At 39.4% G+C, this 15,992-nt stretch overlaps 1 protein-coding gene across 3 annotated transcripts in view; it reads right to left on the bottom strand.

Moving 5' to 3' along the window:
* Positions 1–3,007: 3,007 nt before the first annotated feature.
* Positions 3,008–15,992, bottom strand: part of TCEA1 (transcription elongation factor A1) — a 62,155-nt gene continuing 49,170 nt past the window's right edge. For all 3 annotated transcript variants that reach the window (XM_073331154.1, XM_073331155.1, XM_073331156.1), the window contains exons 8-10: positions 12,495–12,641; positions 10,866–10,937; positions 3,008–3,315 (exon numbers count right to left, since the gene is read on the bottom strand). In XM_073331154.1, the coding sequence (XP_073187255.1) occupies positions 3,307–3,315; positions 10,866–10,937; positions 12,495–12,641 (228 nt within the window). In that variant the 3' untranslated portion in view covers positions 3,008–3,306. The remainder of the gene's footprint in view (positions 3,316–10,865; positions 10,938–12,494; positions 12,642–15,992) is intronic.

The following is a 15,992-nucleotide window of genomic DNA, read 5'->3' as shown; positions in this document are numbered from 1 at the left end:
GATCAGATATATTCATCAGAAAAAGTTCAAAACTGTGTATTTCACTTGGACAATTAAGCTAGACTGGTCAGTTTCCTGGGAAATTAAAAGTTAATGGAAACTTTCCATTCGTTTCAGGTGTGATTAAAACAAACCCTCCTGTCGCATTTCTTCATTTTAACTGAATTTTATATATGATTAGATAAGATTAATTAAATCACACATAAAAGACAGCTTATTCCCTGTATTTTGTTTCACTATTCATAACTATGCATAAACTCATCTCTAGTGAAATATACTAACCTTTTCCAAGGGCCAAGTTTTGGTCCCATTGAATTAGGACATACTAATTAGATTGTTATAGTAGGCAATAATTGTTTCAGAAATACCAGGACAAAGTATATCTATATCTACACAAGTTATATAGAACAAATGAAGTCAAAACCATTATCACAGGATCAATATATCCTGGCTTGAAAGTAAACATTGCTGGTTTGCATTGGCATTTATCTAGCAGCAGGACATCATTAAGCTGCACTAACCTTCTATTCCACTGGTACTAGCTTTTAAATGTCTGCACTTTATATACCAATAACTCCCACAAAACATTCATACTGTTCGAGTGTTCTTTTCATGAACCTGCTAAGCAATATTAAAATTGCATGGACCCCTTCAGCCAACACATCAATTGATGCTATCCACATTGTGCTTTAGACTGAACTTTAAATTCCAAATTCATTAGTACAATCTAATGAAGTACAATATAGCAAATGTCTGTAGGTTACACATTTTAAATCACATAAAAAATTGTTCCAGTAGCATGGTATATCTAAGTGTCCTTTCTAATAAGAGAGGGCACTTTGATACACAAAGAATGACCATTAATATGAAATTTAAAAACTAATAATTCACCCTGAGAAATTGTGTTTAACTTCTTCACCTAAAGACACAGCCAAGTTTGAAACTATTAGTGAGCATCAGTATCAAACTTGTTAAAGAGAACATTTTTTATACTAACACACACTACAATAACTTTATGGGGACTGGATGATTCAATTTAATTCAGAAACCTATCTCGGTCCTTAACTTGTCCCATTGTGGTCAATGGGAGTTTTGCCCAAGTAGCTGCAGGATCTAGTCCCAGAAACTGTTACTACCTACTGGCTGTGGCTTTAGATGAAGAATATCTCATTCCAGTTCTTACAAGAGTCTGAACTGTGATACTGGCTTTAGTGATTTGCAGATTTCCTGTGGGAAGTTTCACAAAACTGAGCATGCATAGAAAGTGAATTATTATTGTATCTTCTTATCAAGGGACGCTATCCTTTCATGTAAGGGTAGAGATAGGTTGAGTGTAGACAGAACATGAGGAACTTCGTACACACGATGCTGTGCCTGTTCTGTAACTAACTGAGATTTCCACTGCTGTCAAAGTCCAGCTGGCACCCAAGTCACAAGGACTACATTTGCTTAATACAATTTGTTAGACTTGTCCTTTCAGAAGTGCCCAAAAACAAAGGACAGACACACGGACACTAAAGATCTATAATTAAAGTCATTTTGTTGTTGTATAAGGCAACTTAAAAGATTTCAAGATATTTTCAAAGATACATAAATAAAACAGTCCTGCTAAGTTTTCATTGTAGATTATTCTGTTCACTTTTCAAGTCAGTTTAATTTTAAAAATATCTTTCTGAATTAGAGCAGAAATATCAAGCAAGCAGAATCCAAATTCTTTCCATAAAATTATGCAATAACCTTTGAAACATTTGAATAATTTCCTCCGTTTTTTTAAAAGCAGGTGTGTCTATAACAAACTAAATTCTTAGCCACGTTTATTTTCCCTTCCACAAGGATAGACTATTTTTCTTTTTCAACAGGAAAGAGCTTGATTTGTAATGTAAGATTAAAGTATTTAACAAACTCTTTTTTGGGTCTCACAGCTTAAGTGTTTTCAGAATTTAACGCTGCCTCATTTGAAACCATGTCTCCACCATTACAGAGCAAATTAGCAAAAGAAAAATTCTGCCTGCCCAGTCCAGTTAAGGAGTTTATTCTCCAGAAACTAAATGGATTTACATACTGCAACTACCCACAAATTCCACACGCACTGATTGGACAGACCTTCCCCACCCCAGAGCTTAAATAAATATAAATATAGAGGTTGTCAAAACATAAGAATCTTATGTCCTCTAACCATGCTGGCTCTTTGCTAAATAGCATTTGCAAAGTGTTTTAAAAGGTGCACTGTCAAAAACCAGATTCTAATAAAACAAATCTTTCTATCATCCTGGATGGTGAAAGACCATAACTTTAATGATTTATTCTGGTCTCTGGTTTGATCACTGGCATCAATGATTCTAAATATCAAAATAAAGTTCATTAGCAGTTCACAGGGAACTAATGCCATTTATATGAATTGATGTAAAGTAATATTACTTGCCCAACCAGTTTATCCTTTTATCAACTAGTTTACTGACTGCCATTTAAACAGCCTGCTACAAAATGTCTTTGCTCATTTACAAAGTCTAAAATAAACTCTGGTATCAAACACATAAGCAAAACAAACCAATTAGATCAAATTTAAACAAACTATTTAAGTCATTTCTCCAGAAATAAAATCTAGTGGTAGTAATATACAGGCTTTAGGGCAGTACAATAAATTGGACTGATCAATGCTGGTTACATAAGCAAATTTATCCAAGCATTGTAACAGAAGAGGTCAATAGATCCATTAACAAAGTTCCAAACTTCATGATCTGAATTTAAGCATTAATTCATAAATGGTATGTACAAACCAGACAGAGCCAACAAGTTGCAATTTAGATACCACAGCAGATTTGGTATAATTAAAATGAAGTTAGTTGTCCTTCCTCCCCACAAAATTAGTGGGGATATGCTGGTGAGAAACAAACACAAATTTCATTCACACATTTTTAACATAATTGAGAGGTAAAATATGTCTGGTGGGTATGGTTCAGACTGTAAAAAAATATACAGTACGTTGTTCACACAGTTAAGAAAACAATTCAGTTACCAAAAGTTTATTGATAAAAGTTTAATGTCAACTTACTTATAAAAATGAAAAAATATTTTAAACATACACCGTACAATTGAGCATCTGGGCCCTACTGACTATTAACTATAGGAAAGCATTTAAGGAAGTTGTGTCAAAAACCAAAGGTTAAACTCCAGGGATGTATTCTGCTTAAAAAAAAAAAAAAAAAAAAAAGTTTCTTGTTTGCAGGAACCTACATGCCTGGCCTAGTTCTTAAAGCTAATTACAAAATCCTCTTTCTGGTCCTGGTGTCTTGACAGTTGTTTCTTCTAACAGAACTGTCAAAAGAAAAGAAATATTTTATGAGGTATCTGCATACAGCTTATTTCTAGTTCTTTGCAAGAAAGAAGAGAAGTCGGCATTGCTCTAGAATGTGGTAATTTGCTTACAGTCACAGCATTTGCTTACATTCAAGAATCTCTACAGGGATTGAAAAATCTTTTTCTGTTCACTTGCCCACAGTGAGTGCAGAAAAAAGTGTATTTGGTCCTGAAGCCATTTGTATTGGTATGAAATAATTTCTAGATGTGGCAAGTTATTAAATACCTTTAAGTGTAGGTTTGACCTAACATTAAATAAAAGGGAAAAAATACATGTTAAGTTTATAAAACTTCAGAAAGGGGCACAAAACAAAGGAAGCTTTTCCCTGGCATTTTTCCCAATTTTCTTCTGCTGACATTTTTAGCAGGGAAACAATATACACTTCTGGGGTGGTACAACAGCCTAACAGGGTGAAGAAAATATAAGAATTAAGGGAAAAGCAGAAGTCTAATATTCACAATTCACTGTACAATGGCCCAATTAAGTAAAGAAAGATCTTTTTTCCTCCTAATTATAGTATTGTCTTCACTACACTGGGCCATTGTAGCTCACCAGAAACTTTTGAAATAAGCTTCCAAAATACAATAATTTGTGTAAGTCAATTCCAGGGCTCTCTCACAACCCTTCCCCCATTACCCACCAGCGATCTGGCAGTAGCAGGCCCTCTTGCCCTCTCCATTGAAAGGGAGAAGAAGCTGAAAGGTGATCAAGTCTCTTTACAGGAATGCAAATAAAGGGATCTCCTGGCTATGTCTCTCCTATTCCTCTTTCAGCAGCTCCATCTGCTGCTAGGAAGTTGGGGAGCTTTGCAACACTCCCCATTGGTGAGCACCAGCTCCTCCGACTGTTCCCCTTTCATATCCATCTGCTTAGCGTACTTTTACGGCCCTCGTGACTGTAGTATCTGGCTGCCTCACAATCTTTAATGAATTTATCTTCACAACACCTCTTGTGAGGTAGGGAAGTGCTGTTATCTCCATTTTGCAGAAGGGGAACTGAAGCACAGAGAGACTAAGTGACTTGCCAAAGATCACACAGGAAGTCTGTGGCAGAGGAAAGTATTGAACCTTGGTCTCCAGAGACCCAAGATAATGCCCTAAGCTCTGGACCATTTTTTTTTCTTGCATTACCTCGTGCAAGCCCTCATGTGGCCAGCCAAGGAAGAGGGGAAATCCTATGGGTATGGGGCTCCCACAAGCCATTTTAGAGGATACTAGGCAGAGGAAAAGGAGCTGTGCTCCCCAACACTCTCCACTCCTACAGATCAACTTTAGTTTTGCAATTTTGTAGTCAGTGTGGATCTCTAAGTGACCATGTGTCTCATGTACATAAGACTAGAGGTTTTTTGAATAGCAGTGTCCATCAGGGCCATGTATGCACTCTTGGCTTCCCTGGGCTCTTATGAGGGCTGTCAAGGTTCCTTCCCCACTCTGAACTCTAGGGTACAGATGTGGGGACCTGCATGAAAGACCCTCTAAGCTTATTCTTAGCAAATTAGGTTAAAAACTTCCCCAAGGTACAAACTTTGCCTTGTCCTTGAACCGTATGCCACCACCAAGCGTCTTACACAAAGACCAGGGAAAGAGCCCACTTAGAGACATCTTCCCCCAAAATATCCCCCCAAGCCCTACACCCCCTTTTCTGGGGAAGGCTTAATAAGAATCCTCACCAATTTGTACAGGTGAACACAGACCCAAACCCTTGGATCTTAAGAACAATGAAAAATCAATCAGGTTTTTAAAAGAAGAATTTTAATTAAAGAAATGGTAAAAGAATCACCTCTGTAAAATCAGGATGGTAAATACCTTACAGGGTAATTAGATTCAAAACATAGAGAATCCCTCTAGGCAAAACCTTAAGTTACAAAAAGACACAACAACAGGAATATACATTCCCTCCAGCACAGCTTATTTTACCAGCCATTAAACAAAAGGAAATCTAACGCATTTCTAGCTAGATTACTTACTGACAGTTGTAAAGCTGCATTCCTGATCTGTTCCCGGCAAAAGCATTACACAAACAGACCCACCATTTGTTCCCCCCCTCCAGCTTTGAAAGTATCTTGTCTCCTCATTGGTCATTTTGGTTAGGTGCCAGCGAGGTTATCCTAGCTTCTTAACCCTTTACACATGAAAGCGTTTTGCCTGTGGCCAGGAGGGATTTTATAGCACTGTATACAGAAAGGTGGTTACCTTCCCTTTATATTTATGACAAGGGCATAGAGAACAGGGAGGCCATGACCCTTCTTCATTCCCCTCACAATTCGAAGTTTGTGTAGCTGAGGACTCTGAAAAATTGGTGATAAAGGGTGGGATGTGGGATCCACATTGGCTACAGCAGAGGTGGCCAACCTGTGGCTCCGGAGCCACATGCAGCTCTTCAGAAGTTAATATGCAGCTCCTGGTATAGGCACCGACTCCAGGGCTGGAGCTACAGGTGCCAACTTTCCAATGTGCAAGGGGGTGCTCACTGCTCAACCCCTGGCTCTGCCACAGGCCCTGCCCCCCACTCCACTCCACCCATCCCCGCCCCCTCCCCTGAGCCTGCCATGCCCTCGCTCCTCCCCTCTCCCTCCCCAGAGCCTCCTGCATGCCATGAAACAGCTGATCGGGAGGTGCAGGGATGGAGAAGGTGCCAATCGGCAGGGCTGTTGGTGGGTGGCAGGTGCTGGGGGGTGGGGAGAGAGCTAATGAGGGGCTGCTGACACATTACTGTGGCTCTTTGGCAATGTACATTGGTAAATTCTGGCTCCTTCTCAGGCTCAGTTTGGCCACCCCTGGGCTACAACTTCTTAAAGAACTACACAGTTACTATAGGGTCAGTAAACCTGCTTTCTTCTTTGAGTATATTTCTTCTTTGAGTTGATCCCACTGTAGGTGACTGGGAGCAGTATCTTCTCCAGATTTTGCAAGTGAAGAATCTCGGCTGTATCAGTGAAACATGGATTGGAGTACTGCTGTTCTGAACTTGGAATCTGCCCTGGCAGCCATGTCAAGTGCATAGTGTTTCAAAAACGGTCAGCGGGCTTGCTCCACAAGGCTGTCTGACAGATCTCAGAGATCAGTATATTTCTGAAGCAGGCCAGAGACATTGGTTGGATCTTAATGGAGTATGCATTTATGTTCAGAGGGCAAGGCTTGCCAACCAACTGATTACAGACAAATAAATTGGGTAATCCACCTTGAGATTCTCATAGAAGAGATGGCTTGGCCTTTTGACATGCTGGATATGACCACAAAGATTCTGACAGCCTTGGTCCTGTTGATTTAATAAAGCAGAACCCTAGACACATCCAGAGTATAAAGGGCGTATAAGGCAGTTTAGTCATGACAGCCTGCATTTGGCGGACTCTAGACACTGATGTGATGGCTACAAGAAAGACCAAACTTCATGGCTAGATGGTACAACAATTCAAATGAGAAATGGTCTAAGAGCGATAAGTAGGGCCCTACCAAATTCATGGTCAATTTTCATCAATTTCACAGTCATAGGATTTTAAAGATCATAAATTTCATGATTTCAGCTATTTAAATCTGAAATTTCTCGGTGTTGTAATTGTAGGGGTCCTGACCCAAAAAGGATATATATGTGTGTGTGTGTGTGTGTGGTGGGGGAGGGGGGGGTTGCAAGGTTATAGTGGTACAGCTACCCTTACTTCTGCACTGCTGCTGGCAGCGGTGCTGCCTTCAGAGCTGGGCAGCTGGAGAGCAGCGGCGGCTGGCCGGGAGCCCAGCTCTGAAGGCAGAAGCAGCGCAGAAGTCAAGATGGCATAGTATGGTATGGCCACCCTTACTTCTGTGCTGTTGCCTGCAGAGCTGAGCCCTCAGGCAGCAACCGCCACTCTTCGGCTGCCCAGTTCTGAAGGCATCAGCGCAGAAGTAAGGGTGGAATGGTACAGCGTTGCCACCCTTACGTCTGCGCTGGTGCTGGTGGGGCAGTGCCTTCAGAACTGGGCACCCGGCCAGCAGCTGCTGCTCTCCAGTCACTCAGCTCTGAAGGCAGTGCAGAAGTATGGGTGGCAACATTGTGACCCCCCCTAAAATAACCCTGTGACCACCCTGAAACTTCCTTTTGGGTTAGGACCCCTAATTTGAAAAACACTGGTCTCCCCTACGAAATCTGTATAGTATAGGGTAAAAGCACACAAAACACCAGATTTCATGGGGGGAGTCCAGATTTCATGGTCCATGATGTGTTTTTCATGGCTGTGTATTTGGTAGGGCCCTAGCTATAAGAGAACCTCATTAAGCTTCCACATGGGAGCAGGGTCTCTAACTGGAGGGCAAGTATGGAGAAGGTTCTTGAGAGATCTCAATCCCAAAGGATGTGAAAACACCAAGTGTGCCTGCATCTGAGTGCAGCACACAAATATTGCTACAAGATGGACTTTGAAGGCACTACTGGCTAGTCCTGCTTTCTTCAGGAGGAGCACTTAGGCCAGAATCCTTGGTCTTAAGGCCTCAACTGCCTTAAGCTGCCCATAAGAAAAACCTTTTCCACATCAAGGAGTAAGTCTTCCTGTTGGAGAGTTTCTGACTCTGTAAAAGGAACTCTCGGGCCTGCAGGAAGCAGTCTGTCAGTCCTTTTTCAAACAGCCTACATCCAGACCATCAGATGCAGTGACTGTGGGTTTAAGTTTGACCCTGGTTCTGTGATAGCATGTCCAAACCCATGGGAAGATGTGTATGTTGCGTGGGGGAAGGGAAAAGGAGCGGGGGAGTGGCTGACTGGACATCTGCAGATCAGATGGCCAAAACTGCCTTGTCCAGTAGGTACATGAATGTAGCTTTATCTTGCAAATGAATGTAGCTTTATCTTGCCTAATCTGGACATGATCCTGGGGATTGGTGCAAAGACATGCAAAAGTCCTTGAGACCCACCAAGCAGAAAGGTGTCCAGATGGGACCCGGAGTCTGTACCTCTACTGGAGCAGACATCCTCACACTTAACACCGTCTGCTATGCCAAACAGATGAGAATACCACACTGGTGAAATATTGGGTCTAGGATGGATTTCCAATGACCACTTGTGATTGGTTACCATCTTCCTGCTTAAAAAAGTCTACCAGGTTGTTCCTGACCGCAAGGAGGCATTTAGCTATTGGAGTCACTTGGTGGTGATGGCACCATTCCCAGGTCTTAACCACCTCTAGGCAGAGTGGGGATGATCAAGCATCTCAATCTCCAAAGCGTCCATGACCTGCACCCAGCTCTCGAAAGGTCTTGAAGTTGTCCAGTGCCTGTATCAGCAGCAAAGCTACTGTCTTTCCCGGGACAAAGATAAGGCACCTTTAGATAGCGAAAGGGGTCATTTGGCCTCCTGCTGTCATGTCTCTCTGCATTCCAGTGACCAAGGTCTTGCTAGTGAAGCTGCAAGAGAAAGGCTCCTCCTCCTTCTTCTGCAAAGACAGTAACTGACTCCTTTAGGCCTAGAAGGTGAGCCCCAAAAGCCCCAGTAAGGCCACAGTAATATTCTGTATTCAGCACAGAGGGCTGGCTAGTTGTTGGCTGTACTAGTGCCAATCCCAGCGTGCCTGTTATTGGGGTCTGTAGAGATTCTCTGGTTTCTAAATGGTGATACTGCTCATAGATCTCAGCAACAAATTGTTTCTGCCAGATGTCAGAGAAAAGGCAAGGTCTGGGGATGTTGAGGAGTACACTTCCACAAACAGCACTGGTTCATAAAGCGGTTTCTGCTCTGAGGACTATGTCAGTGCAAATGTCTTTCTCAATGCTGTGTGTGGCTCGGGTGTGCTCTACGTCTGTATTACTGGTGCTAGAAAGAATATCGGGGGGTGGGGGGAGGGGAGGAGTGATGTCTGGTACCAGAGCCATACTGCACCACAGTCAGCTCCTTTCTCCGCATCTTTGATGCTAGGTGTGACTTGCCTTCTGACATCTTCCTGTGTTCCTCTTTATGAGAGAGCAGAGCTCCTTCCCCACCATTCAGGGTGGCATCTTTCAGCACTGTTTCAACCTCTGAGGTGTCATGTTTGATGTTGGGCCTGCTGACAGGCTTCAGTGCCAGACATGCTACTAGTGCTGATGTTGATGCCAGGCCTGGCTTTGGCACCACTTTCTCTGCTGAGGTCTTCAGCGTCACCTGCCTGTCAGTTAGATGTCGGCTTGACCATTAAAGGGATCTTCAAATTCAGCTTTTCTGAGTGTGATGGCACTTTCACACATTGCTCCGGAATATGAAGCTTCAGCCTTGCGTTCCTTGATTTGTGAGTTCTTTCAGAGAAGGAGAGGCAGACTGAGCACCTGCTTAGACTGCAAGACTCTCCCAAGTAGAACACACATCCGCTGGGCCAAACTTTCAGAGGAATTAGACCGTCACAGGATGGACCAGGCTTGAAGACTGTGGGGTTTGAGTCCACTTTGCCAAGTTACTGTCCAGTGGGAGTCAGGGAGTGTGCATTCACACGTGCAGGTGTGGGGAAAGGGGCTGCAAGCAGCTTTCTATTTGACGAGCACTGAAAACAGACTAGCATAAGAAAATAAAGAATGAAGATGGTTCTGAAGAATCTCAGAAGATCTAATGGAGTGTTCTGAGAAGTCTAGCAGGTTGAACACTGGCTAGGTTCCATCTTGTTGCCAGAGGTGGCAATAGGTAATTGAAGGAGGGTCGCAGACACCTCACCTTTTATGCCCTCATACGGTAACATGAGGAGCCACAGAGTGTATTGTGCAACCCTGAGGGACATGGATATTCAGAAAAATCCAGTCTAACGTGCAGAGATTCATGCACACCCAGAGCGGGATCCACACCGACACATACTTGAAAAATGAATGCTACACACTGTTGGAAAGCTTGGGACTTTTGCTTTCCAGTTATTTATTTCTAATTCTATTTGTTCATAATGTGTTTGACCTGAACAGTCACCAACTCCTAAGACCAGCAGTGCTTTTTTGGCACTGATCCAGGACATGATAGTATATTGCAGAGCTTGGTCCACTGTAATTTTTTTATATTAAATATTAAAAAATTAAAATAAATGAAGAACGGTATTCATTTCACAGCACAGCAACACTTTGCACTCCATCTGAACTTCTGGCTTAGAAGTGTTATTACTGAATCCTATTTAAGGATCTATCCTGAGTCACACAAGTGACTGTCTAAGTCAAATAGTTTCATCTTGCTTTCTTCCACATCTTTCTGGATTAAAATTCTAGCTGTTTTAAGTGTTTACAAATCCTGTACACTTTATTTTACACTACAGTAAGCCTTAACAGAACTTGAAAGACAAAACAAGACTACAGGGAAATATGAAAACTGAGTTAATGGACGTAGGTAACTGAATGGCTCGAAAATTGCAAACTATAAAAGTTTCTCTTCCAAATATATTTCTTGGTTAAAGGTATTTGGCAGTATTTACAATTTATCAAACTGGTTTGAGAAGAAAAATAAAAGATTAACAACTCAAACAGGTTTTCTGTAATCCAGAAAGTAAATTGGAAATTTGACCATCTGCTACACAATATACAGAAGAGAACAAAAGCTTTACCTTCCATCTGTTTCCACATTCATTACAGACAACAAATGTTGTCATAGGTTCATCAGCACTGCGGGTTTGAACCTACAGCAAAGGGAATGGGGAGGAAAGAGAAAGGAAAGAAAAGTGTTATCACCATGATCCTGGTCAACTATGTCACTTCGGTTCAATGTAAAGTTACTCAATGATAAAATAAAATCCGTATATCCTAAATAAAATTACCACAAGAGCTATCCAAATATGTGATTTTAAAAGTTACTATATTTGAAATCCATTGTATAAGAGTGCTTCAACATTCCATTTTAAGTGTCTTTATACAGATTAAAAATGCAGATTCTCAACCCCACAACCTACTCCAGCCCACAAAATGGTTACACCCTCACAGGTGAAATGAAACTAGATAAATTAAAATCTAAGCACCAAGTCAATTGTGAACACATGAGAGTACAAACTAGGCAAACAGCTAACAAATTGGAATTACCAGATTTTTTACAAAATAATCATGACTATTTCATTTCGTGTATACAGAAAGAAGGTAGTAAAACTTTTTTGTGCCAAACACATCCATAGGGAACCCCTTTTGTTTGGCTGATTTAAGTACTAAAAGTATCCATTTCAATAATGAAGATCAATGTAGAACTGTGCAAATATTTTTGAGTTTTGTTTTTTGTGGAAGTAACAAATGCACATTCTGCATAGATTTACATAAATATACTTATGATGAGGTGGCGTAAAAGCATAAAGACTCAGACAGATTTTTACTGCATTTGTTTACATCAAAACATTTTAGATACTAGAAGCATAAACTTAGCTTATTAAGTTCAAAGCTATGCACTGCAGCATTACTGAAATCAATATGGACTTGATTTTGGAAGCTTTTTGCACACAACTCCTAATTAAATTAGTGGGAGTTGCATTGACAGGAGGCTTGTAAATAGACCCTAGTATAATTAAGTCATAATTAATGTTAATATTCATATTAATATTCAGAGGTTTTCTACATATTACATTTGCCATTGTCACCCAAATACACAGATAGTTCAAAGACACTGAAACACTAGTTATATCAGTTAATCTCCCACACATCACAATTTTATAAATAGCGAAAAAAAGGAAGTCTAGCAAAGAATTGCTGAAATGGGGAAAAAAAATACTTGTCAGTGTTAAGAAATTTCGAACGCATCCTTGGAAAGAGTTTAATTAGTGTTGGGCTAAACTGCTGATTTCTAGGAAGAGTATTTCTAGTTACATCAAGTTGAAGGATAGAGGAAAGAGTAGCAAAGTAATAAGATGAGTATTTTCTCCAAAGAAGCAGATACAAATCTATGAAATACCAACAGAAATAAGAATATTTGGAAATACAAATTCACTGTTCATAATTGGTTGTAAAAAGAGGCTTTTTTGCACCAATGTTTAACTGCTATTTATCTAAGAGGAGAATATTAATTTGCTTTAGGCTAACTGGAACCAAGAAACATTTGAAAGCCACTCAAATACTGCTATATTATAAATGACAATTTTCTTCAGCTATCAAGTTACAAGATGCTGAAACAAAAATTCTTTAAAAAAAAGAGAAAATTTCCTTAAAATTGAGATTCAACCTTGATCAAACAAAAGAGAACAACAAGAATGATTATGTACCTGTGTGTAAGTGCAATTCTTCTTTTTACATTTGCCACATGTAAACAGGTCAGTCTGGGTGCCTCCTGTCTTAGCCATCTGGTGCTCTCTGATAGCTTCTTTGGTCAGATTTTTGCGCATCTCTTTCAGCTCATCACTTGCCATCTCCTGTTATGGATAAAGAGACTGTCTACCATAACATTCTCAATTTGCTGTTGGGTCATCTCTTCTTACAGTTTTGATACACTACTGCTAGTATGACTACTGTATATATCAGCCTAGCAAAGTTCATTTTTAAAATGTATACAATCGTATTGAAATAGGGTTTTGTTTTTAAATCCAGGAATATCTATCCTATCAAGCAACAAAATCATTCTATAACTCTTGGCCCTTTTATCTTTGCTAAATTCAAACTGAATAAGCTTCAACTTTAGTTATCACAAATTCCACTAAGTTGGCCAAATATGCTACCTAAAGTTAAAACATTTCTTTACTCCTTTATACTGTTGTTGAAATGGCAGAAGTTACATAACCACCAAACTTACAAAAATGTTTGCATTCAAAATATGTCTGACCAGTGACTATCAGAAAGGCTAAGTGAAGACACTAGTTAGTGTAGGGGTAAAGAAGAAAAGGCAGTAGAGAAAGGTCCCCAGGAATGAAACCTTGTGCAATTTTCTGGTTGTGCAAAATTTAAATTCACTGTTTTTGTTTTTGCATAACCAAAAGTTTATTTCCACCATGAAACACTCACAGTGCAAACAGTTTGCACAGCTGTCCTCTCTTAACAAGAAATGAATATCTGCATAATTCTAATTTAACCTTATAACATAGTATTGTTTGATAATGAGAACTGAAACCTACTGCCTCTAGTTCATGATTCAAATTTAGCTTAGTATTGTAATGATCAAAAATTATCTGATGCTTGTTCATTGGCCTAGGAGATGAGAATTTACACTAAATTTATCAACATTTAAAACTGCATCCAAAACTCATGCATTCTTGTTATAGATAGAATGGGTATGGAGAATGAGCTTCCCCATCGAAGGATTTCTCCCAGAGTGGCCACTCCAAATCAAGATTGAGGCCATTTTCTCCAATGCCTGTGCTGTAACTCTCCTGTGGATAAACACAAACTTCAGTCTTCATTGCTGACTATCCAGCATGCCTCATGTTAAAAAAAATCTGGAATTCTGAAGTGCTTTATCCAAGCTTCTCCATCATTCAAGGTGTAGTTACTAAGCTGAGAATAACATGTAAAGATTTTAGTCTAAAACCAAAAACATTTAAGTCAATAGCCAAGTGACTGGCCTCCATGGTAACTTGTTACACAAAACAGTGTAGAATTACAGTTAGTAGCTTTCATATCTAACTTCTGTTAATTTTTTTAAAGCCTTTTCAGGGTTCCAGACACCAGATAGGGTTTTTAAACTGTAACAGCCTAAGTGAGGTGGCTCTCTCTATGAAAGCTCTCTTCAGATATTGCACAACAGGGCTTCAAAATCAGTTTTAATTATGTATGTTCCTATTCTATACAAACTGCCCTTTATATAATGCATTTTGTAAAATAATAAGTCCAAAATTTCACACTTGTTAGTTCAAGCTTTAAAAGATGAGGTGTTAAAATTTTTAAGCGTGTAATTTATAGCCAGTTTCTTTAAAAATATTCAACTTTCGATACCTGTTAATTGTTTTCACTTCAGTTTACTTGGTCAGTTGGGTGCTCCATACTTAATGTTTTGTATGTAGGAATTAGCATTCCCAATTTTTCCCACTGTCTCAGTATCTGCATGAGATTTAGCAGTTCAACTAACACAGCTCCAGATTAAATACCTATCTCCTCTATGTCAGTTCTCTTTTAAGTGGCTAAATATCTGTACTCAAAATCTTTTTAGTCTGAAATGAATTTAAAATCCAAATAATGATTGACCCTGAAGCACAACTTTTATATAAATACAACAATCACAACAAAATACAACCCCACAGAATCAAAATGCCATTTGATTCTCCTTATACAAATGTAGTGGTCTGCCACCCACAGTTTACTTATCTATACGCGCAGACCATTTTTCTCTTGAAGAACAAAGCTCACCATTACTTATGACCTGTCTGAATAGCTTAGCTTCTGTTCTAGTTCTAATCTTTTTTTCTTTGCCTGTTTGAGCACAATAAGAATTTAAAAATGCCGACACAATTACAAAGCACATCTAAGCTCTTATTAATTCTGTTTCTGTTTTTATCGTAACCTCTAAATTTATGTAATCAAGTTAATTGTTGCGATCTCTGTAGAAACTACACAAAGGCACTGATCCTAGGAAATTTCATTTCACGTTCCTCAGGCACAAGTCCCATATTCTCCTCTCCAATTATTTTCATATTGATTTCCTAAAACCACTTTGGAGCACCAACATTTTTCCTAAAGCCCTGTGCTATATAACTCAAATATTTTAAGACAGCATAAATAGTTGCATCAACTTCGATGGTCATTTCCCTGAACCTTACTCAAAAAGACACAAAATATGGCGGCTAAGTAGGATTGTTTAAGCTACTGCACTTAGCAATTATTAGACTGGACAGGAGTACACTTTGCTTTGTGTGAGTTTTCAGTCAAATTTCCAATGCAAGTTTCCCATTTTAAGCCTTTCAGTATCAAAAGTTAACTTGGGAAGTTAGCTAGAGAGGTTCTGTCCTTCATATTAACAATTCTGCAGTAAATTCCACTTTTACCAAGTTTTAACTTTCTTCTTGGGTGGTAACCCATCCCAATTCCTTTTTCTAATAAGATTTTTAGTGTTTTGTCAAATACAAATACTAATTTAGTCAGTTTTAAAACTTTTCCCTATATATTGTGCCAGTGACATTTTAGTGATCTGTACGTCCTGCGTTCCTCTTTCTTTGTAGAGAAACACACATCATCTAGTCAAGTTTCTTACAAAGGCATTTTTAAAAAACAATGTTTAAAAACAATCAGTGCTTAATCCTTGTTTTAAATATCCATTGTTATAGTTTAAATTTAGTTTGCTTTTCTTTAATAGTAGGATCTCACTTTATTATCTTAATTAGTCCATTTACCTAGCTTACTCTTTCCCTATTAATTTGTCTTTTTGTTAAAAAAAATTAATATACTTGGGAACTACAAAGTGTTTGCAGTGAGATAAACTAACCACAAATTTTAAAATTAACAGAAATTTTAAACAGTACTAAAAATAGCTCCAAAGGGTCTCACGGCCACAAAGAAAGGAGACTGACCTGTAAAAATCAGGATGATATATCTACCTTAGAAGTAGTCAAAATGCTGAAGCTAGCACTTGCCAAATACAAAGGCGGTACTGTTTAATGATGATGATGATGACGACACAACGCACCCAAAAGGGGCACAAGTTGGTAGCCTGGGGTCACTGGCAGAACCCCAGTCCACCTCCCCTAATTTGAAGGTTGTTGCTGGTACAGGCTGCATTTTTTTTTTTTTTTTAAATGCAGTACATTCTATTTCTCAGCTTTCTCCCTGAAGCACCCTCA

The sequence above is a fragment of the Lepidochelys kempii genome, chromosome 2 (assembly GCF_965140265.1).
Source record: "Lepidochelys kempii isolate rLepKem1 chromosome 2, rLepKem1.hap2, whole genome shotgun sequence".
In the NCBI taxonomy this organism is placed as follows: Eukaryota; Metazoa; Chordata; order Testudines; family Cheloniidae; genus Lepidochelys; species Lepidochelys kempii.
The sequence above is the reverse complement of the archived record's forward strand: the minus strand, read 5'-3'. Positions and strand labels throughout refer to the sequence as shown.